The sequence below is a fragment of the Punica granatum genome, chromosome 4 (assembly GCF_007655135.1).
Source record: "Punica granatum isolate Tunisia-2019 chromosome 4, ASM765513v2, whole genome shotgun sequence".
In the NCBI taxonomy this organism is placed as follows: Eukaryota; Viridiplantae; Streptophyta; class Magnoliopsida; order Myrtales; family Lythraceae; genus Punica; species Punica granatum.
Genome location: NC_045130.1, coordinates 26,371,506 through 26,394,374, shown reverse-complemented (window position 1 = coordinate 26,394,374; position 22,869 = coordinate 26,371,506). Strand labels below are relative to the sequence as shown.

The window sequence follows — 22,869 nt, the reverse complement described above, 5'->3', positions numbered from 1 at the left end:
CAAGATCCGAGCCGACTGACCCGAGTCTGAGTACGATTTGATTCTGATCAGGGATTCGACTTCAAGACATGAAAATTGTCTTGATTTGGGGTGTGTTTCCATATTAGTTTTAGATTTGGTTTAATTGAGTTTGATTAAGCATCATTATATTACTAAAATTCACTTGAGTATATAAAATGGGTGTATAACAAATAGAATAAAAATAGGTGTACAATAAATGCTATAAAAGAAATTAATTGCAATAAACATGAGTTTTAAGACACGTAGCTTTCTTACTCTAGAATAAAATGGGTGGATAATAAATGCAGTAAAATGGGTGTATATAAAATGTACCTCTCTTACTAACTACGATTTGAATAGCTTTGAAAATAAAAGGAAAATAAATGACTGCCTTATAAAATAGTAAGTTCGGTCGAATAAAAGGAAATAGTAAGTAATTAAAATAAAGGTCCTTATAAAAGAGAATGGTAAATAATTAAAATAAAGGTCCTTAAACGAAATAAAAGTCCTTTCAAATTGAATAAATTTGAAAATAAAGGTACATAGTAAGTAATTAAGCTTTGATTGATAAACCAATTCCAATATACCTTCTTCAATGAAAATAAATAAATAACTACCTTATAGAAAATAAAGAAATGAAAAAAAATAAATGTTCGCCTTCCAAATTGAACAAATATGAAAATAAAAGAAAAATAATTTCCGATCTATTACGAATAGTAAAAAGAAAGTATTTAATCATTAAATGTCAAAGTGTTATTAACTAAGAAAGAAAATCAACCAATTCCAAGTTGCCCATTTCATAAAATATAATAAAGGAATTTTATAGAAAATAAAAGTATGTTTTACTTTTTCAAAGGAAACTATAATTGATTGCCTTATAAAAAAAAACTAAGAAGATAAATGCTTGTCTTCCAAATTGAATAAATTTGAAAATAAAAGAAAAATAAATTCCTGTCAAATAGAAAAAGTAAATAGTAAGTAGTTAATCATTAAATAGAAAAGTGCTATTATTTAAGAAAGACAAACTATGGACCAAAATTTATTTTTAAAAAAAGAAACAAAGAAAATAAATTCTCGCCTTCCAAATTGAATAGATTTGAAAATAAAAGGAAAATAATTTCGGGTCAAATAGAAAAAGTAAAAAGTAAGTAATTAATCATTAAATAAGAAAGTATTATCATTTAAGAAAGACAAACTATGGACAAAAGCTTTTTGGATGAATAAGAAAGAAACAAAGAATAAATTGTTGCCTTCTAATTTGAATATATTGGAAAATAGAAAAGCAAAAAAGTTTTATGATCGATTAGAAAAAATGAACAATAAATGCCCACCTTACTATTGAAAACTCAACTAAAAAAAGGAAATACTAAGTAATAAAGCAACAAAAAAAAATAGTAAGTCCGGTTGAATAAAAAGAAATAGTAAGTAGGGATGACAATATGTGTCGTGTCGTGTTTAAACGGGTCGTGTTTAAATGATACGTTTAATAAACGTGTCAAGATTTTCAAACACGGACAAGACACGTTTAATTATTGGTTGACACGGATACGACACGACACGTCTAACCCATTTAACTAAGCGTGTCTAAACGCCGGGTGCAGTGGTGGTCAGTGATGGGCCCCAACGCCCCTCTACTTCTTCTCTGACTGCTCTTTTTAAAAAAAATATTATTTATTTTATTTTTAAAAATATAAAATAATTTTATTTCAAGGTGTTGTGATGATCAAGAAGTTTCAGGTTCGATATTCAGATAAGATTATCGTTGTCCCTTTATTAAATATTTAGGATCTTTCATTTAATTATACAATGTTCACTGGCATCCCTAGTAAGAAAAAAAGCATATTTTACTGTGGCATAAGGTAATAATATCAAATTTCAAATAAGACAATGGAGGGATACGGAGTTGGGTTGAAAAGGCACGAGCGGAGAAGGGAAAACGACTTCTCCGGTGAGAAGGCTATGCGATGGCAGAAGAGATTGCCTCCACAGAGAGCCACGAGAACAATGCTAGGGGTAGTTTAGGAATTTTAAAAATATGATATTAAATTTCACATATTTTTTAATTAATCATTATAGATAGATTGTAGATTGCAGATTGCAGATTGTATATTGTAGATTGCAGATTGTAGATTGCAGATTGTAGAATCGTAGATGTAGAATAGATTGTAGAATTGTAGATAGTTTGAAGAGAGTGCAGAGAGATAATAACAATTGATTGATTTGCAAAACATAATATAGATAGATATATATAAGATTTTATGTGAGAACTTATGCATCAAGAGTAAACTAGAGATAGTAATATCACGACAAAAAAAAAAACAAGAAGAAGAAAAAAAGAGTTGATTAGAGGATTTTATGGGATTGTGTCTTTTGAACAGATGGAAGAAAATCTATAGTTGCTTTTACCTTATAATTCTCCTCCTGAAAAAACTGATCAAAATATATCAATATATATTTCCTACATTTCAATTGACATTTAAGTAACAATGGAAAATAAATAAATAATATATATATATATATATATATAGAGAGAGAGAGAGAGAGAGAGAGAGAACGAGCATTATAATACAACTTTCGAGTCCCGCTTTGTCAAGCACAGAAAGAGGACGGACGAATTGATCCTAAAGGTAAGAGTGTGCTCGCTTTCCCTACGGCGGATGGTCAATTTTTTTTTTCCTTTTCTTTTATTCGCCAATGATGTGGTTTTCAAGCTACCTATCAATATGTGATTGAACAATAATTCAATTACCACGGAAAAAAAACATTAATTCTATTTTTCTCTCTGACTTCGTAGATACCTACTTTAATTTGATATACTAGAAGAAGGAAGGCGATGGATGAGCTGCTAACTAGTCGAGGGAAGTCGAATGATGATGCGGACGAGGAGATGAGCGACCATTCTCAGCTATGTGATCTACCCGATGAGACTCTTCACCAAATCCTTTCTTTCCTTCCAGCAAAAGACGCAGTCGGGATGATCATGGTATCAAAGCAATGGGAATCCTTGTGGAGGTCCCTTCCGAAGCTTGAATTCCATGAGAAGCAATTCCATCAAAGGGAACTCTTCCTGAACTTCGTGGACAGAACTCTCCATCTTCGTGACTTGAACTCATCCATACAAAAATTTTCGCTCTCATGTAAAGTACGCTGCGATTCATGTCGAGTGTGCTGCAATGCATCTCGCATCGCAAAATGGATTACTGTTGCTATAAAGTGCGGTGTTCAGGAGTTTCACTTGTCTCTTGAGGACAAGGTGCATCTGCAGGTGCTGCCTTCATGCATTTTTCGGAGTGAAACACTGAGGAAGTTTCATCTAAACTGGTCGGGTATTCTCAGAATTCCATCTCCAGTTCATCTTCCAAGTCTTAAGGACCTTACTCTTATGGAAGTTGAGTTCACAGGCGACGATGAATCAACCCGGAAGCTGCTTTCTTCTCCTTCCCTTGAGAGGTTGTCCATTCATTACTCCAGCGGGAATAATCAAAGTTTGCACGTGCTGCCATCATGCATTTTTTGGAGTGAAACACTGAAGAAATTTCATCTAAAAATGCCGGGTAATCTCAGAGTTCCATCGCAAGTTCATCTTCCAAGTCTTAAAGACCTTACTCTTGAGGGAGTTGATTTCATAGATGACGCATCAACTCCAAAGCTGCTTTCTTCCCCTTCTCTTGAGAGGTTGTCTCTTCGTAACTGCAACTGGAATCATCTGAAGGCCATCATTGTTGCTCCTCCTTTGTTGCGTGATTTTTCAATACATTATTTACCTGGGTCGTCGAATATAGGCGCAGACGCACATTTCCACGACCCCGCCATAGTAATCTATGCACAAGATCTACTGCAATTTTGTTATGTAGGTGTACTGCCGAACAGAGTTGTCCTATCTGGCTCGCCGTTGCTAGATGAGGCTGAACTTTGCTTAACTGATTTTGCACCGGGCTTGGGAGACTTTGACGTCTGTGGGCATGTTCATAATCTCCTGAGCGGTGTTTTCAGGGTAAAGAAACTTATTTTATCTTCTACAATGATCCAGGTATACTCACTAATCTATTCCTTTTCTCAAACAAAAAAAATCTTATTTGATTGGATTTTTGCCATATAAATTTACAAGCATATTATGGATGGTCGTTTCCAATTTAAACTACTTTTTGTGCTCTACTTGAAGGATTTCAATACAGGGAAAGATCCCTTAGGCGGCATTCCTTTGTTCATTAATTTGACCATGTTGAAGTTCGCCAAAGGCTGTATCTTCTTAGAATGGAAGCCATTCGCTTCGTTACTTGGAAGATGTCCCGCCCTCAAAACTCTCGAATTTTATGAGGTAAGATAAGAATTTTCTTATGTACCTTTTATTCGCTCTTCAGTTAGTGCTGCTTAACTCTTGACAGCATCTTTCGAGAGTTTAACTGATCTACTGATATTGCGCTAATAGGGATGCAAGCTGCACATGAAGCCAGAGGGATATCAAGATCCATTGCCCCGCCTTTTCCTACCATTCCTTGAGAATATCACCATCCGCCAATTTACTGGGGAAGATGGTGAGCTACTCGCTTTGGGTATTTTGCTTAGGAGTACTCTGGCATTGGAGGAAGTGATTCTAAGCTACGACAGGAACGTGCTGATGAAGAGAGAGCTCCTCGATGAAAACTACTTCAGCAAGCTCCCCAGGGCTTCGGCGATTTGTAAATTTCGTATAAAGCCCCAATTCCGTTAGATTTGAGATTGAGACATCATTATTCTTTCTCATACTTTATTTGGCCATTACGTATCGGTCAGTACACTATCAAGTTATGCTAGCAACTGAGATTTAATTTTTTTTCTTCTTGCTTTGATTTGTACATTGCGACTCTCCTTATCAGAGAAGAAAATACTTTCTATGGGAAAATGGCGGTCTCAACTTTGCTATTTTGGTTAAAAAATTCTCCGGTTCAAGCTTTATTTATTTATTTTTTAATCAGTAAGATTATTGTTTATTGAAATATCAAATTAGGTGTATGATGCAAGTATCAGAGCAACCAAGACATATCAAAAGAAAACAACCTGGGCATCACCTAAGGTCAGTTTAAAGAAAATACAAGAACTAATGGGGGATTCCCCAATCTTCGAGCAGCCTCCTATATATGGCTTGCTGTCTTAATTTTCCTCTGCAAGTCCTCGAAGCCCAACCTGAACATGAGCTGCGTTCTTGATTATAGCTGCATTCTTCTCAGCAGCTGAAAATTCCATCCCAGCATGAATCTTCTCCTTTCTGGTCTTCCACATCATATAAACATCAGAGATTAACGTGGAAGGAAATTCCACAGTAGAACCAGCAAATTGGTTCAACCAATCAACATTAATTGACCAGCACCACCCTCAGTCCTCGTATTGGTCCAAAAGAAAAAGAAAAAAATTACCAATCTATGCCGTCTTGCAGTTCAGTGACGATCAGCAATTTCTTGAAATTAGGCATACCTGAGAGAGTGCTGAGATCAGAGATGCTGGCTTCCAAGCTTTCTTTAACGACATTGAAATCTCCGGCCTTTCCTGCCAATAGCCAAGGTACCCTGCCCACCAGGAATTTAAAGCTAGCGATACAGTACTCCGTAAGGACATCCTACAGAAGACAGCATGTACAAGGGAGGCAAAAAATTTCACCATTGCTCCATCCAACTTCAACTCACCGGCCATGCCTCTCCAAAACAGTAATAACAATAGTGCTCTTATGCTTCAACCATATTCTTCCCAGCCGGGAATTAATGTAACTGTGCAGCAAACTCCCAAGATATTGCTCAATATGCCTTGAACACTGCTCTCTTGGACTCTGGTTCCCAAGATGCAAATCACATTAATACTATTCTTGTGTACCGATATCCTCACTTCCCGGTGCTTTAGAACCTAAATGGTCCTGGAAGAGCTTAAATGGTCGCAAGGCTGCCCAAAAGAACCTAAACAGGATTTTCAAGGGGCAGAATTTTCGAATTCTCGATTGGAAATTGCCACTCCCTTTTTTGCAAATCTGAAACACCGAGAGATTAGACGTTTCGTACTAAGCTTGTGGCAAGATATCTGATGTCACGATTCGTGAAAGACAATCGCCTACAATAAGAATATTAGTAAACATAAAATCCCCAATTTGAGCACGACCAAGCAGCAGATCATAAGGAAAGACCAGACGGCATGCCAAAAAGGACAGCCTCTCCCGCTTATTTGTAGCCCCCATTTTTGCCTAGAGTTTGATGTCATCATTCGAAGCACTCTATGTCGATGCAGTCACACTCTCTGAATTTCAGGTATCTGTAGCAAAAAGAAATAGATCTGCTAACTAGTGAACTCTACCATGTCATGGTACAATGCATCATAGAGAAAAAATGAAAAACCCAAATTCACCTTCGAGGGCAATGTAAGTTCAGCTGATCTACTGGCCAGAGTCTTAGCAGCGATGTAAGTTCAGCAGATCCACTGGCCAGAGTCTTAGCAGTGCAGATAGGACTCTACGAGTGAGCAGCAAAAATAAACCGAAATCACACCAGGGATTCTCCTCAGGTTTTTCGCGCAATGGAATAAGTAGATTTACAGTGTCACACACGGTCATCTGCAATTACCTTCGCAGAATGAAATGAACCCGTTACATATCGGATACTGACCTGAGGTTTGCTTCTATTTCTGTTTCTTGTTCCGCTTTCACTCTCTTCAGCAATTCTGTCTCAAAACTACCACCACACTCTGGCTGAAATTCCAAAGGCATGAGACAAAGTTGCTCTCTGAATAATTTATAGCATGTGCTTATACCAGAAGAGAGCAAGAAAGAAAACGAACAAATTGTCACGGTCGACTCCACTACTCCATTGTCTTCCCAGTCTTATGCAACATCGAAGGCTGAATATAGCCTGGCTGGCGATCCATTTTTGGAAATAATAACATCTGTGATTTCATCTTTGTCTTCCCAGAAACATTATGAGTCCCACACAACTAACAGTAACAAGGGTGGCCTCTTTGATCCTTGCCGCTACATGGAGAGTTCTGATCCTTGACGTTACATGGAGAGTTCAGACCTGCTTTGAGACTGAACTGGACAGGCATTAGAAAGACTTAAAAGGGTCACCCCGGATTATTTGAATGACATTGATGCTGGCTTTGGCCAAGCGAGCGCATGTGGGGCAGCCTGAATGTGCCTGTAAAATATATTGACTTGTGAGTTGACATCAAACGAGATTCTAAAATAGTTTAATTGATTCCTCTTCAAACATATAATTACCAACAAATTAGATGGTGATCATCAACCTTATTACCTAGATACATGGAAATCTATAATGAGTCACATGGATACAGATTGTAACCAATGCCTGCATGCTTCCTGACAATTAAATAAAGCACATTCCTTCAGAATGTGCCAATTAACTAAAGAAGTCATAAACATTCCCTAGAGGGGACTAACGGAATTCTGCAGTTCTTCAAACCTTGCGCAGCTTCCAGAGATGTTTCCACACAAGACTCCTTGCTATCCTATCCTTATTATAACATACAAAAATTGTTTCCACAGCCACTGCTTTCCTAAGCAAAAGCCATACCATGAGAAGGTCTTCCTCACATCCAATTCTTAGCGTAATGTTCTTCAGATCTGCCAGGAAACATGAGGGCACTGGGTCCAACCAGTCTCTTTCATCTTCCTCATCCACATTAAAGTCGAATTCCCACAGCACGGATAACATATCAGTTTATGAGCTTGGGGTTAATTGCATCACTGAAAGCAATGGTGCGCAACAGTAGAAATATTTAGCAAACACATTACCTCTAAAAGTTCCAAAAATTGTGAGACCAAAACATCTTAGTATCATGCAAAAGACCCTAAGAGAGGATAACCCATTCCCCTCTCCAACATTATATCTGTCAGGTTACTGAAAAAAAGAGGTGTAGTAAGGACCTACTCCCTTTCGACAAGATCCTATTCATGGAGGCGAAAAAGGGCGATCTTTCACGCAGAAACTCAACCTTCTATAGGTAACGTTTGAGGGTGCTAACGATAATATTCAAATGAAAAATCAAATGCGTCATACAAAAGCAAACTTACTAAGAGAAGTTCACTAGATAAAGTCATCCGTCTTGCATTGGAGGTGATTAGCAGGAGCCTGCATCTCCACAACTATATCTGATCGGCATGATATAAATGAGCAAAAAGAGTAGGCTCAATTAGTTGTGCCGCCTCACCACATATGTAATTTTCATTGATGAGCTCCCACCTCATAATGTTAGAACATGATACAAGGTCCATTGATCCATACCCGCCGGTCATATGCATCAATGTATTCATCCTCATCATTGTCGAAATCATTGATGGACAATTTCTGAAGCTCGGGGGCAGCAATTTGTATGCTTTTGATTTTCGTCCACTTGCAGAACTCGAGGGACATTACCTTGAATGATGCAGAAGAAAATAACTTTTCTATTGAATCATTATCGTCGAATATGATCTCCGAGAGTATCAAGACCTTCATGTGTGGAAGATAAATTGAAGTAGGCACTCTACATACACAGGATGATGACATAAAAAGGCAATGTATGAGGCAATGGATCAGGCCTTGAAGAATCATGGAACCAAACAGAGACCTTGAACATTGCATTTTACTGCAGTATCAATTCATTTATGGATTAGAGATATATTTCCCAGTATGTCGCATGAGAGAGAGAAAGCTCTTAAAGGAGATACGCCTCGGAGGGTAAATGCTCTTTTAACAAAGTCCAAAATGTGCGGCCTCGCGGAGACATTAGAATGCACAAAGGCAAGCCCAAGGCCCATAGATACTCCCATCTTTTCAATAAGACGCTCGTCATGACCGCATCTTTAAATGGGAGGAAAGACAGGATACGAACAAGGACCTTGTTGGAAGATCACATAAACCTGCTAGAGCAGTCAACATCCTTTTTTTTCCTCCTGATGACTCAATGCTTAGCATATATCAAGTGTTTGATTGAGAGTAAAATCTTAACAAAGAGTGTGTGCATGCCAGCTTCATATTTTCATACGAGGAGCTATATAGAAGTACTTTATTCATGATAATATGATTAACAAGTAACTTATACATGATAGATTCTATATCTAATTAAGTAAGGTCAGAAATATAACAATCCAATTCTCTCTCTCTTTTTGCCTTTTGCTGAATGTAACAATTCAATTCTCAATTTTATTATTTTCAAAAAATAAAACATCATTTATGTGCAATAGGTTCGTGCTATAGTTATTCATATGTAAACATAATCACTTACCCGGAGGTAAATCAATCGCTAAATATAGTAACGGGCCCCTAATCATGTGAAGAATTATATTCATTATGTTTAACATGTTCAGACTTGTAAAGTGGTTTCATTAAATGGTTACAGATTCATGACTGTGAAATTTTCTACTGAGCTTATGATGATGAAATAATAAAAAATAAAGTAATTAAATTAACTTTTGCAAATAAAAAAAAGCACTGGAAAAAATAAGATAGAAAATTTTGAAAATATTAGAGCAGATTATAGAAGATAATTACCATTAAAAGATGATACATATTAAATTTATTTATACTATGGTAAAGGGAAGCCAACCCCAAGAGGTTTGAGCTAATGGTTAAGAAGTAGCTCATTTATCCACCCAATCCTAGACTCGAAATCTCTTGGTGCTACCAGACCACTTTTGGTGTGATTAACTGTTCTGTGTATCACCAGGGATTCATAGAACCCTGAGAGATTAGTCGGACGATGCCTGGACAACCCCGGGTCAACCAAAAAAAAAATGTTAAAGGAAGCCTTTCCTAACATGAATTTACAATAATACCTTTATCGCTCGTGTGGTCCTCTCCACGACAATTGTAGTTTCATTGACCAAAAGAAAAAAAAAGGGGGGAAATAAAGTTTTATGTATCACGAGCCCCAGGTCAAGCCGTAGGTCAGCATGAGCCCACAGTCTTGTGAGCCCTGGGTCGTGATAGCCTAGGGCTCGCAAGCCCTAATCTATTGAACCCAGGGCACTTGAGTCGTGAGAGATATGTCTCTCTCTCCCCCGCTCCTAGGACTTGAGAGCCCTACCCAGAGGCAAGCCCCGCCTAGGGCAAGCCCTATCTTGTGCTCGGTGAGCTCTAAGTTAAGATATTTTTTCTTAAAACATAATAAAATAAAATTTAATTAATTTAGTTTTATTCAGCCCAAAAATTAATTTAATTTTTGTAAGCAGGGGCAATAAAGTCTTTTGATCTTTAATTTGATTCGATTCCATCTCTATTCCTTGATCCAATCAAACAAAAAATTTTGAGCCACACAATCTCAATTCTAATCTCCTCTAATTCTTTCCCTAGTCTAATTCCCCTCAAATCCTATCCGACGAATCAAAAGTCCAGCTAATGAATATATAATAATACCCTTAAATATATATACAGAACAAGTCAATATTTTTTTGATATGAACCCTGATATTCGTAAGCTCAATTGAGCCCCGACTAATCCTGTCGACCCGAGTAAGTCTATCAAGGGATAAAACACTCCCGGTGTATATTTATGCATTTACAAGGATTCGAACATGAAATCTTGGTTAAGCGGAACAAGCGCCACACCCCTTGAACCAATCCATGTTGGTGATCAAATCAATATTCAAATAAGGAAAAAAAAAAGCTTTTAGCAAGTTATTGTCCTGGATGTGTTCCACATCTCAAGATGGAGTAACTTACACTATCTTTTTTCGTTGGACAGCTAACTTCCACTCTTTAACTTCCCCATAACTTATGAATATCTTTCTCCCTTCTACTCTTCTCTACTATTATAAAACTTCAAGAATTATTTCATCCCATCTTATATTCCCGAAGTTGCCCATGTTTTATTATAATGTCTTGAACATAGAGTCTATAATTGAACTAAAATTCGTAAGTAACACGATCACATTTTTATAAGGGAAAATAACACCCTCTAGCACCATATTAATCATTTTCACCTCCTAACACAATTTTTGAAATTGACACGCCATGGCAGAAATCACCATTCTCCTTTCAGATCTAGCACACTGTTTGAATTTCGTCCAAAATATTAACTATGAATTGAGCTGGCCTTTAAAGTGGGCCCTCTTTCCAAATGTGGACCGCCACGTGGAAAATATAACATTAAAAATAAAAAAACTTACTCGGCAAATAAATCCATATCATCAAGTCCAAGATTATAGCAAACTCAAAGTATTATTAAGCAATTCACTAAGTAATCTTGGCTTGTTGATATGGATTTATTTGCCGAGTAAATTTTTTTATTTTTAATATTATATTTTTCATGTGGCAGACTCAAAATATTATTAAGCAATTAACTATAACCCTATTAAATGTTTGTGGGAGTCAATTTTACTTATATAATATATAGATATAGATAAACCAAGATTATGATACTAATATTTACATTAATAGTTAGCAGTGGATTTCGTATATAAATACTTATTGCTTTGTAATAATCATTAGGATCTGATTTTCCCAAGGTGCTTCTTCTTTTAAAAGTTTGAGTCTAATTTGATTTAATATTTTCAATGTACGGTAGCTTCATCTTATCATATGAGATCAAATCATGAGTCTTCTCATCGCATCCTTAAGCATCTGAATCATTGGTTCTCATCTTTATCTATTCAAGTCAAATGTTATTTCTTGCTGTTCTTCCGATGTTTGGCGCTTTGTTTATTCAGTTTAAGGGTTTGGGTAGAGAATTGTTTCTCAAACATCCCTCATTCCGATTTACTTGGGAGGTACTGACCTCGAGAAGTGGCTTAAGATCAAGCAGGATCACATCCCATGGCTAGTACTTGCAATGTACGATGGTCAAAGGAAAACATATTTGCAGAAATCTTCAGTAAGTTAAAGAAGTTGAGTTTCTTCATTTGAATGAAATTGGTACAGGACACATCACGAACTCCTCCTAGTTCTTCCTCGAATGTCAAACGACAACATAGCCTTTTCCGGTTCTCCCTGTTGATTTTTCCAGGACTTTCCTCTATCTTGTTTTCTCTGATTATTTTTTTTTCCCAATCCTAGCGCTCTCGGATAATCTCGGAATTCCTAATAAGGTTCATCGGCCACCTGATCCTGTTCTTGTTGACGTCGCTTGTTCAGCTCGCCCTCGATGGCTTTTTTGGCGGCCTCTGCCATCTCCGCCTGCTTTAGAGCCGCCTCTGTGGCCTCCTTCAACTCCTCCAGCTCCTTCAGTATTGCCTCCCTCTTCTTTTCGGTCTCGTTCCGCTTCGTGTTCACTGCCTCCATCTGGAAGGTTGCTGCTGCGAGCTTCATTTCTGCCAGATTCGTGGACTCCTCAACTTTTCTGGTCAATGAGTCGAATTCCTGAACTGGCATTTTTATCCAACTGCTGCCCACGGCCTCGGTCTTTCCACTGAGTTCTTTGACTTGCCCGACCGCGCTCTTCTCTGCCAATTTAGCCTGCTCAGCTTCTGCCAGTGCTACTTGGAGCTCCCTCTCTGCCTCCTCCTGCGCTTTTAGGCTGGCTGCTATTTCCTGCCTGAGCCGTTCTGCTTGGTTCCTCATCTCGTCAGCTTCCTTGCGTGCATCCTCGATCTCTAGTGCTAACATCCTTGGGGTCGACAATAACTCTTCAGTGACTGCACTCTCGTCCTTTTGAGCGACCTTGAGTGTAGACTGGGTCCTCTCAAGCTCCTCCTGGAGCTCCTTCGTAGTTGACTCCATCTTCTCGATCTTCTCCTCGAGTGTGACCCGCTCTTTCTTCATATTTTCCAACTCCCTCCTTAGATCACTCACCAACTCCCGGTGCGACCCTTCCTCCTCCGCGACCCTCTGCAGAGTCCTGGTGGCTTCATTCAGCTCCATTGTCACAACCTTCACCGAGTCCATATCAGAGGCATGGACCTTCTTCATTTCCTCCTGAATGACCTCGATCTCTTCAGTTGCCTCAGCTAGCTGAGCCTCAAGGACCCTCACGAGCTCAGGGTCGTACTCTCTCCTCAAGCCAGTCAACTTCTTCTCTGCCTCCTCCTTGGCAGCCTTGCACTCATTAAGCCGCCGGTCTTTCTGCTCGACTATTCTCGCTTGCTCCGCCTGGGCCTGGAGGGAAGTGGCCTTCAGGTGCTCGAGCGACTCCCGCATCCCCTGGATCTCCCTTGTCAACTCCCCGACCCTCTCAGTGTTGACTTTCGCTGACCGCTGAGCCTCTGCCGCCTGTTGGAAGGCTGCCAATTTTGCATCGAGAGTCGAGTCAAAGTCCTGCCGAATCTTCGTGAGCTCCTGCTTGGCAGCATCCAACTCTCCTGCAGCTTTCCGGTACTGTTCCCTGGTGGTGTCAAGCTCGGATTTGCAGGCTTTGGTACCCGCCTGGTTCTGGGACTTGACGCGCTCTAGGTGCTTGGCCTTGTGCTTCACTGCCTCGGTGGCCTCAATGGCCTGTCGCTTGGACTCCACTGCCGAGTTAAGCTTTGTAGTTAGATCCTGGACAGTCCTCTTGGCTTTCTCGAGCTCAGAGAGGGCCCGGGACTTGGTGGTTTCGGCGCTATCCAACTGCTGCCTGATTCTTCCTACTTCCTTTCTGGCTAAGAGAAGTTGTGTCTCCTTGTCTATCACATTCTGATCCAGAAGGCACAAAAATGTTAATGAGCCAATGCTTTCTTTTGGAAGCATAGACAAGAATGTTATCTACAAATTTTTATGTCAAATAGTAATACCTCAGAAGAAGTTTTGTTCTTCCTGATGGTGGGCTTCCTCTTAAGTGCAACTTCACCGAATAAACTGACGGCCGCTTTCACAGATTGAAAGGGAGCTCTTGTGTCGATTTCTCCCACCTCCCCTCTAGGAGATTCCACAGAATTTTGGATATTGTCTTTGATCCTTATGTTGTTCACCATTTTCTCGTGTATATGTATCTCCTGCAAAATTAATTGAAAATATGGCAATATCGAACTGGTTGCCCCGAGATTGTAGAACTCTAATGGTGTCAGTAAAATAATCTAATGATTAAAAACCGAGGAAAAGAAAGGACAAACAAAACTTTCCTAGAAATGGCCTCTGCTCTTCTTTTTTCTTCGTTTTCAGATGTTGGTCCAAAGAATATACAAATAGATCAGTTGATGGCTCTTCCAACAATTTATGACTATGGTAATTAAGATTTTACCACCAGAAGGTGAAGTCATTGCGTGAATGAAATGCTAATCCGATAAATATCAAAGTAGAACTGCTAAAGAAAAGGAAAGAAGAAAAAAGGAAGACATGTACCTTGGATGTCTTGATTTCTTTAGAACAGCAAACTAAACAGAAACCAGAATGCCCTATAAAATGGAAGAACCCCGAGGAGAAGTAATTCACCAGAAGGTCATGAATGACCAGAGAGCATGAAGAGGATGGCAAAGGGTAAAACTCAGGCTGATCAATTGATTGTCGTCGAAGGAGATGATTTTCGAGAGGGGATCAGAGAAAGGGGGAAAGAAACAGAAGAAAGGCCAAACAAAAGTTTTCTATGGAATGTGTCCTGTTTGCCTTTGAAGCCGTGGGATTCATTCACAGAGAAAAGCACAGCTTGGAATTTTGGTAAATGTCCTGTTTTCTGTTTTCTTTTTTTTTTCTGTTTTTTTTTTCCCCTTGGGTTTCTTTTCCTCTCCCTTTTGAGCGATGAATGAGAATCTTGCTATTTTCGGAGGGGAAATGACAGATTTGTGGATATGTTTTAATTAACTGTCAATACCAACGGCCCTCCAACAATGCAGGGTTTGCCTTTTTCATTTGTTTTGAATATATGGTCCAAGATGAGGAAAGCATTTAGAAAAGTCGCATAAGTGAAAAAAAAAATAAAAAAAATCGACTTTTGACCACCAGAAAGAACAAGAAAATCCTTTTCTTATGCCTTTTGGGTTTGTTATACAATTCACATTCGTATTAGGTGTTAGTTCATAGCTAGTTTGTCTACCAATAATAACTTCTCTATGAAATGACACATCATCTTATCCCTAGGTCCTTTCCTCCCACTTCTTGTTTATGAAATCGACCATATCATCATACATAGGACGAATAATGATTTTCAATCAAGGGTGGAATACCTGAACCATAGATATAACTAACTACATCTCGTATCTCCTATTTTCTCTCTGAGACCATATAAACTTTTAGGAGGATCTGGGCTTGCATCTCCAAAAGACGTCTTGAGAAGACACATTGTCAGCTCTCCTTGTAAAGCCTACTAGTTTCCCCTGCCTATCCGATGTTGGAGTACCCTCTAACAACAGAGAAATGCTATTCTCCAAGAGCAGGAAACCTGACCCCGAGTTCCAGGCAATGCAGATTGTTCAAATTGCTCACCTCAAGGCTTCCATAATTCCCAGCTTCAAGAGCTGCAGCTTACGGAACTGATTAGTTTACCTTTCTTTTGATATCTTATTTCCATTTACGAGCCTTTGCTTCTGTATATGAGCTCTTGTACAAATTTCTTTCATGTGAAGCTACTTTTGAGCTGTTATTTGACTCATCTAAATGTTGTTAGATTATTCTAGTTAGAATTTATCGTACTAAGATAATGCGATATGAGTTTGTCATAAAGTTAAAACTAGACGACCGTAGGATGATACATGAAGTATCACGACTTTTCTTAACCTATCAGTTTAAATTATACCATCATGACGATGGAGATTCGAGCTATGCATAAATATAATTGTACAAGCTGCACAAATCCAAATAGGTAAGAATAGAACTGGACCTCTTTGTTTGGAGTCAAATGAGGGCGCCACAACAATACACCCCTTTCTCAGGCAACCGTGTGTTCTCACAAGTTCAGAATGGACTATTGATTGTGAAACATTTTTAAAAGAGTAACCCGATACTACAGAGTCTCCCCCATCAGTTGTCCCATTCTGATATAAAAAATGACCTTCCTCTGCACTGTTTCTTGGAATAACAAGGGTTGGAGGTGGAAGGATGATAGAATATGTGGAAATAGAAGGTCATTGTCTCTCAAGTCATCCTCCGAGGTAATAGGTTAGAATTTAGGAGGGTCTCGAGGCAGCCAAAAAATGATTCTAAGATGTCAGGGTAAATTCCATTTGTCATTGGAAAATATGGATTTCGTCTCCCTTTGAGGAAGTTTATTATCAGATTTTGACACCTGAAATGATCAGAAATGAACAAAGAAGAACAAGTCTTTACACTAAAAACTGTAAGATCTTTTTGGTCTGCCCATGAGGAACCCGAACAAGTTGATCCGATCCAGATTGGGAACCCGATTCACTCTCGTATAATTGATTGTGGTTTCGGACACTTTACTCTCCTATTAGGAGTGAGGAGTAAAGAAAGGCATTTAAATTGTCGTTACAAGAATTTGATTTCTTGTGGCAGCCACAATTAATCTCTTATAATTAATCCATTTAATGGGTTGACCAAATCACAAATAATTAGCCCAGGGCTGAATGTATTATATGTGTATGCGTGCATATGGATGTGCTGTTTGTACATTTGCAAGAGGCAGAGAATATACGAGAGTGTGAGGACTAAGGACGTGCTCCCATTAGAGATAGTGCGTGAGAGAGGGTTCTTGTGCTGTGAATCGAGATTGGTTCTCACTCGATACATAGAGAGGATCCATCGCCAGAGCTTTGCTTGATTTCATTTGTGTAGGTGGTATGTGATCAATCCCGTGATTTTCTTCGGACCGACTCATTATTTTACTCGAGGTAATTCGCATCCTTATCCGGTTATTTTATATTGGGTATATCCTGTGGGTCATATTTCCCAACAAAAACAATAGCCATTTTACATAGTTGACAATTGATAAATACTCATAGACAATTTAGGAACGGCAAACGGATTGAATCCAAAGAGAGACAGGCGTTGCTTTATTCTCAACTGCTCGAACTCAAGAGCATCTTGCACTTAGAACTCCGGAAGTGGCTCATATGTGCTCGGGTTGATGAAGAAGATCTCATAGACTCTGGCAGCAATACCAGCACCGAGGAATGGGCCAAGCCAGTACACCCAGTGGCTGTCCCACGACCAGCTCACGACTGCAGGACCGCAGCAGACTGCTGGGTTCATGGATGCACCATCAAATTCACCACCAGCCAAAATGTTGGCACCCACGATAAAACCAATTGCAATTGGTGCAATGATCCCTATGTTCCCCCTCTTTGGGTCCACGGCGGTGGCATACAACTGTATATACCAGCCCTGAAGGTCATCACAATCTCGAAGACCACTGCGTTCCATGCGCTGACACCAGATGACAGAGAGAATGCGGATGTTTCCTGCATTAAGTTCAAAGAATTTAGGGCATTGTAACAGATTTTGAGGATTGGTGAGGATCATGGTAGTAACAATGTTGCAGTCTTACCAACCGCCAGTTGAGAACTTTAGCAGCAAGCAAGCAATGACAGAGCCGAGGCATTGGGCAACCCAGTTCAAGATGCTTCTCGTCAATGAGATGTGGCCACCAACAAAGGCACCGAACGTGACAGCAGGATTGACATGTCCACTAATAAATGTTAGCTCCTACCAACACGGCCACAATCAGCAAGAAGGCATGAGCAAGTGATGCAGATACAAGCCCCGCCGGTGTCACCGAACCATTATTCGTGAGCTTATCTACAACATCAACTATGTGTTCAGTTCTTTTACGATAGTGAAATTTTTCTTTCTTGTAGGAGAATCAATTGAATAGGGTGATGCTGTTTAGATAGAAAACTGAACTTAGAAGCAAAAGCACGAGAATAGATTCTTACTGAAAGCCATGCCGGATCCTTCCCCTGCGAAAATGAAAATTGTCCTGGCCGACCTTTGCCGAAGACCCTATTGAAATTCTAGAGATTGGCATTTTCCTTTGTGAATCTGCTAAGAGTTCGTAAATCTAAGGATAATATGTACCAATTTAGTTGTTTTCTTGCTTTAAATTGTTCACAGCATTAGTCAAGTGCTGATCACACACACACACACACATATATATATGGGGACCCAAATATTGTCATGACCCCACGGGAGGGGCATTTTCCATCTTGACAGTGAACGGCTGACTTGCCTCTGACCGACCAATCAGAAAGGACAGCCCCATTACCGACCAATGGCCAGCCACGAAGTGGTGGGGCCGCCATGATTGTGTTAGTTCTTAATCATTGGCTTGACCGACCAAAATGGAGATGATTTTTTACTAAAGATGTGGATGGGATCTCTTTATTGTCATGCAGTGCTATTTTCTTTTTCTTTTTTTTTTATAGAACATAGGTATTTTCGGCGTATCTCAGCGGATACTAATTCCGATCGAGTATCAAATTAGTCCTGATCATGATAAATTTTCAATGGATTTCATATTCTTTTAGTTATTACAAATAAAATCCATTAATTGGAAGCACAATTTGCATTGAGACACATTTCGTGGTTAGTTATCAGCTTAATTGCAATGATCCAAGTTGTGTACGACCTACTTTTGCATGTGATAATCAATTAACGCCAATTGACATGTGAACGATTAGATCTAACATAATTTTTTTCTTCTTGTAAAACTTATTCCCTCATAGTCTTAATCACTGATCAAACATACACTCTGCATGGCTCGAAATGCACCCAAATCGATCCTCATAATATTTTGCGCTACGTTGTCTCTATGTCAGTCAAGATAAATAACAACAAGCGGCCTGTTCACATATGTTGGCTGCTCAAATGTTAAGCATACAATCTGGTCGAGCTATATCTACATCCCTTGCTCACAGTGATTACAACTTTCAAAACAAGTTAGATGTCCGCTCCCGATAGCCACTTCCTATACTATTTTTTTCATCAATTATTATTTTTTGATGAGACCACGAGTATTCTCACTTATTAATGAGATTGATCCTATTCAAGCATCGAATTAGCGCCAGTGACAAAGATGTTTCTAGCAAATTTTCAACCTTGCACGATATGTAAAATCCGCCACTAAGAGTTCGCAAGCTCATTACTTTCTTTATAATCTTCAAATACTCTGCAGAGAGCATGAGATGCCCTGAAAATAAATAATTTGAAAAGTCAAAAAGATGTACTAAATAGTGTATGTATATAAAATTTCCGAGATAAATAATCAGAATAACTTACACCTTGTGAAAAGAAAGTGCTAATAATCCTTCTAATATTTACTAAATATCTTGGATATTGTGTTACCATTATAAGTAAGATTTTTGAATTATTTTTTTATTAGGAGAATATGACAATGCTCATTCTAAAAATATTAGGACTTAAGAAGTAAAATTTGGGTAAGAACAATGAATAACAATAACTTAAAGTATGATAAGAATTCATTATTTACCCAATGAGTATAGTCGTGAATTCAACTATTTTCTCTGTTCTCCTTTTAATAGGAGCAGTATATTTTAATAGTAAAATCGATCACAAATTATCAATATTATGCACTATTCATAATGTGGTTATACATCCGTTCATGAGCTTACAAAATATTTTGTAGATAACTACGTCTCTTTAAATAATATTAATTCGAAAATTTGAAAATTATGTTAAAAGATGTCATTTTAAAAATCTTAAAAATGGAAAATTTATTATGAAGATAAGCAAGACATTTTCAAATGTTCAAAAAATGTATAAACATTTGAGATTATAAAATACTATTATCGAAAAATGTAAAAAGGAAATCAGAAATGGACTTTCCCTCTTTGTCATAAATAATCTAGGGCCACTAATTTTTATATTAAAAAAATTGCGAGGAGATTAATAAATTGGAGGAATATTTTGGCAAATGCTTTCAAAATTAATTAGGCGCTTATAATGGCCAGTTAGGACTTAATAAAGAAGGTTGTCGGCTCTCAAACTGACCAGCAGTGCTAACAAAGCAAAATGTCCAGCTTAACATATCATAAATCATAATCATTAGATAAGTTATATCATACATATAGATGTCTAAATCATCTCTATATCAATCAAAGTAGAGTTACAAAAAACTCTACGCAATGGGGAATAGTAAATAAAAACCTGCTCTTAATTAAGAGTGAGATTTCAATATGTTGATCCCAATCAATTTTTTCTTATATTTTGTGTTTTACAAAGATGGTGAAGTATACTCCCTCTCTTAAGGTTTTATTTAGTGCCACTCCTCTCGGTTCTTAACGAAAAATGGAAATTCCATCCTTCTGACCATATTGACTTAATAAAAAAATTCTTTTGATCTTCAATCCGTAGTTAATTTTGTTAATTTTGTCATATTTCATCCTTTTGCTCAATATTGTCATCAAGGCGACCCGATTCATCCATGTCTATTCTCGTTGTTTGAATCAGTATCAAATCTATTGATATGTAAATTCCTCGCGCATGAAAAATAAATTTTGAAATTAAGAAAATATAATAAAAGTTTTTAGTTACCTAGGATGAGGGTATTCATAGTTGGCGGGGCGCTATCCATAACAATGATATTTTAAGTTAGGACCTCTAAAATTTTAGTATTGAGGATGGAGGTCGCGTTGACCATTCAAGGTTATAAGCTATCAAAGCAGTCGCTTGTAATTTCGCTGGAGTGTTGGTGGCATTTATTGCGGAAAACAAGTTTTAAATATAAATTTGTCATAAGGCAATTTTTCATGAATAAAAAAAATATTTTGTTATATTTTAACAAATAGAAAAAAGAACTTCACCCTCGGCAATGTCGTGAGGCCACTAGCTAATAGTGATCTATGGGGGGGTGTGATTGCGAAGGGATTAGGGCTTGGGGCAGGGTTGAGGGGTAACCATTGTAATGGTTAGCTTTACGCTAGGCTCCTCACAATATTGTCCTATTTATAAATTTATTTTAAAAAATTTTATTCACAAAAATATTGTTCAATAGTAGGCATGGTCTCTCGAGGTCAAATGTAATTGTTTGGGATATCGATCTTGAGAAGTGGAGTTCTCATCGATAGACACTCCACCACACTACAAGAATTTCGCTTCATAGGGACGGAAATAAATCCGTGCAAAATTAGAGACGGATTTATGAACGAAAAAGAGACGAAAGTAGTTTAGACGGATTTTGAGACAGAATTTCAATCTCAAATCTTTATAGACGAAAATTTTGGATGAAAATCTCTGTCCCAATGTTGGGACAAACAATTCCGTGAAAAAAGGTGTCCATATGCAAAGAGACGAACATTCAGACTGAAATATTTGTTTGTATAAATAGAGACAATAACTTAAGGCGGTGCAATCCGTCTAAAAAATTCGGACGGATTGAGACTTATATTTCCGTCCCTATCATAGAGACGAAATTGTGATATATATTTTTGTCCCTATCATAGAGACGGAATTGAAATGGAAAGTTTTGTCCCTATCATAAGGACAGAAAATTCCGTCTCACTTCCGTCTATAATAAGTAAACTTTATATGCACGTTATCTTCGTCCCAATTTCATCCTTAATTAGTGATTTTATTGCATATGTACAATAAATTGGACCCCGTCAAACGTTATTATGCAAAAAATATTTTTTTTTTGTTGATAGAGAAAGAAAATTGGATGTTAATCTAAAAATAAAATACTTCAACTTGTATTATGAATATATTTAATTATACAAAGAAGGCTGAAGTTAGAGCATAGCATAGTAGTAAGGTGCGTGTGTGCCATCCCCGGAGGTGTAGGATTGAATCTCGTCCAAAGCAAAGTGGAGCTGTGGGCACTGCACTATGCTCCGTCTATATTTTATAGACTAAAATTTCCATCTTTACAATCCTTTTGAGATGGACATGTAGATGAAAATCTCAATGTTGTAGAGACAAAAAAATCCATCTAAATACATAGAGACATAATTGTCCCCTAAAATTACCAACGATGAAAAATTCGTCTCTATTTCGTCCAAAGAGAGACGGATTTTGTCGTTCCTATTTTGCAGATTTCTTGTAGTGCTATAGGCTGTTGAGAGCCTCAAAATTCAATCGTTATTAATGAATTGTCCTCTCTTTTTTTATTTACAATATTTTTATTCTTAAATATATTACATATCAATAGTTTTATCATAAATGTAAATGGTAAGACCAAAGTGGACAAACCACGTAAGATTAAGGATAAGAACGATTCAGAAATATAGAAGAAATTGGGATGAAAGTGAAAAGTGGTCAAAGGTTGAGAACCAAATAAGATAGTTGGGTCCCACACGTGCCACATTGACACCACGTCAAAAAATTACTCCAATAACTGACACTCACATTGAACCCACCAATTTAATATTTTTTTTCCTCTATTTCTTTCTCTCTCTCATTTGAGCCCACCATTTCTTCTTTTTTTTTCTCCTCCTCTCTTTCTTTCTCTCTCTAATTTTTGAATTTTTTTAAAAAATAAAAAGTAAAGGGGGCAGGTCGCGTGGGCCCAAATAGGCCACGCAGCCAGCCCCAATTGGCCCGCACTCCCCTGGGAGTGCCAAGGGGAGTGTCGAGTAATATATATAGGGACCTAAAATAATTCATGACCCACCGGAAGAGCCGATCGCTCTGACCGACCAATAGAAAGGAGGGCCCTCATCATCGACCAATGGGCAAAAAGTGGTGAGCCCGCCATGATTGTGTTAGTTCTTAATCATTGGCTTGACTGACCAAATTGAAGGTGGTTTATGAATTATGATTATTAGAGAAGTGGATGGGATGTCTCATTGTCATGCATGACCATCTTAATTGAAACCAGTGATATCAGAACCGAGCCGGGCCGAACGGTTCGACCGATCGAACTAAAAACTAGACCTATGTCTGGTCCAGTTAGTTTGAAAACAAAAAATGCATAAATAGATTAGTGAACCCAAAAACCTAGGCGGTTTTTAGGCCGGTTGCATGGGTTCATAATTTTTTAAAGGAAAATGAATTAATTGAATCGAGTCAATCGATTTTGAAACCGTAGTCTTCAGTTAAGTCTTCACGTCTTTGTCTCTATTGAACTAATCGATTCTGAAGCCCTAGGTTTCACCTCT

At 38.1% G+C, this 22,869-nt stretch overlaps 2 protein-coding genes and 1 pseudogene across 3 annotated transcripts; 1 reads left to right on the top strand and 2 right to left on the bottom strand.

Moving 5' to 3' along the window:
* Positions 1–2,811: 2,811 nt before the first annotated feature.
* LOC116205600 (putative FBD-associated F-box protein At5g56700) lies at positions 2,812–4,836 on the top strand. Its single transcript, XM_031538232.1, has 3 exons — positions 2,812–4,030; positions 4,163–4,318; positions 4,430–4,836. The coding sequence occupies exons 1-3, from the start codon at positions 2,834–2,836 to the stop codon at positions 4,709–4,711; spliced, it is 1,635 nt and encodes a 544-aa protein (XP_031394092.1). The 5' UTR covers positions 2,812–2,833; the 3' UTR covers positions 4,712–4,836.
* Positions 4,837–11,830: 6,994 nt separating this feature from the next.
* LOC116203261 (WEB family protein At1g12150) lies at positions 11,831–14,543 on the bottom strand. Of its 2 annotated transcripts, XM_031534935.1 has the most exons (3): positions 14,207–14,543; positions 13,660–13,860; positions 11,831–13,561 (listed from the first exon to the last, which is right to left on the bottom strand). In XM_031534935.1, the coding sequence occupies exons 2-3, from the start codon at positions 13,837–13,839 to the stop codon at positions 12,032–12,034; spliced, it is 1,710 nt and encodes a 569-aa protein (XP_031390795.1). In that variant the 5' UTR covers positions 13,840–13,860; positions 14,207–14,543; the 3' UTR covers positions 11,831–12,031. The 2 variants fall into 2 exon arrangements, with proteins under 2 accessions (XP_031390795.1, XP_031390796.1); XM_031534936.1 differs by lacking the exon at positions 14,207–14,543 and having other exon boundaries at positions 13,660–13,997.
* A 2,108-nt stretch (positions 14,544–16,651) lies between these two features.
* On the bottom strand, positions 16,652–18,017 carry LOC116204252 (annotated as a pseudogene).
* Between the last annotated feature and the right edge of the window lie 4,852 nt (positions 18,018–22,869).

What these genes read in the sequence shown, in the direction of transcription:
- LOC116205600 (XM_031538232.1), top strand. Translation starts at nt 2,834, where the DNA reads ATGGATGAGCTGCTAACTAGTCGAGGGAAGTCGAATGATGATGCGGAC. An exon ending in TATCTTCTACAATGATCCAG is followed by an intron (nt 4,031 to 4,162) that starts GTATACTCACTA and finishes CTCTACTTGAAG; the next exon opens with GATTTCAATACAGGGAAAGA. An exon ending in AAACTCTCGAATTTTATGAG is followed by an intron (nt 4,319 to 4,429) that starts GTAAGATAAGAA and finishes TTGCGCTAATAG; the next exon opens with GGATGCAAGCTGCACATGAA.
- LOC116203261 (XM_031534935.1), bottom strand. Translation starts at nt 13,839, where the DNA reads ATGGTGAACAACATAAGGATCAAAGACAATATCCAAAATTCTGTGGAA. An exon ending in AGAACAAAACTTCTTCTGAG is followed by an intron (nt 13,562 to 13,659) that starts GTATTACTATTT and finishes CTTCTGGATCAG; the next exon opens with AATGTGATAGACAAGGAGAC.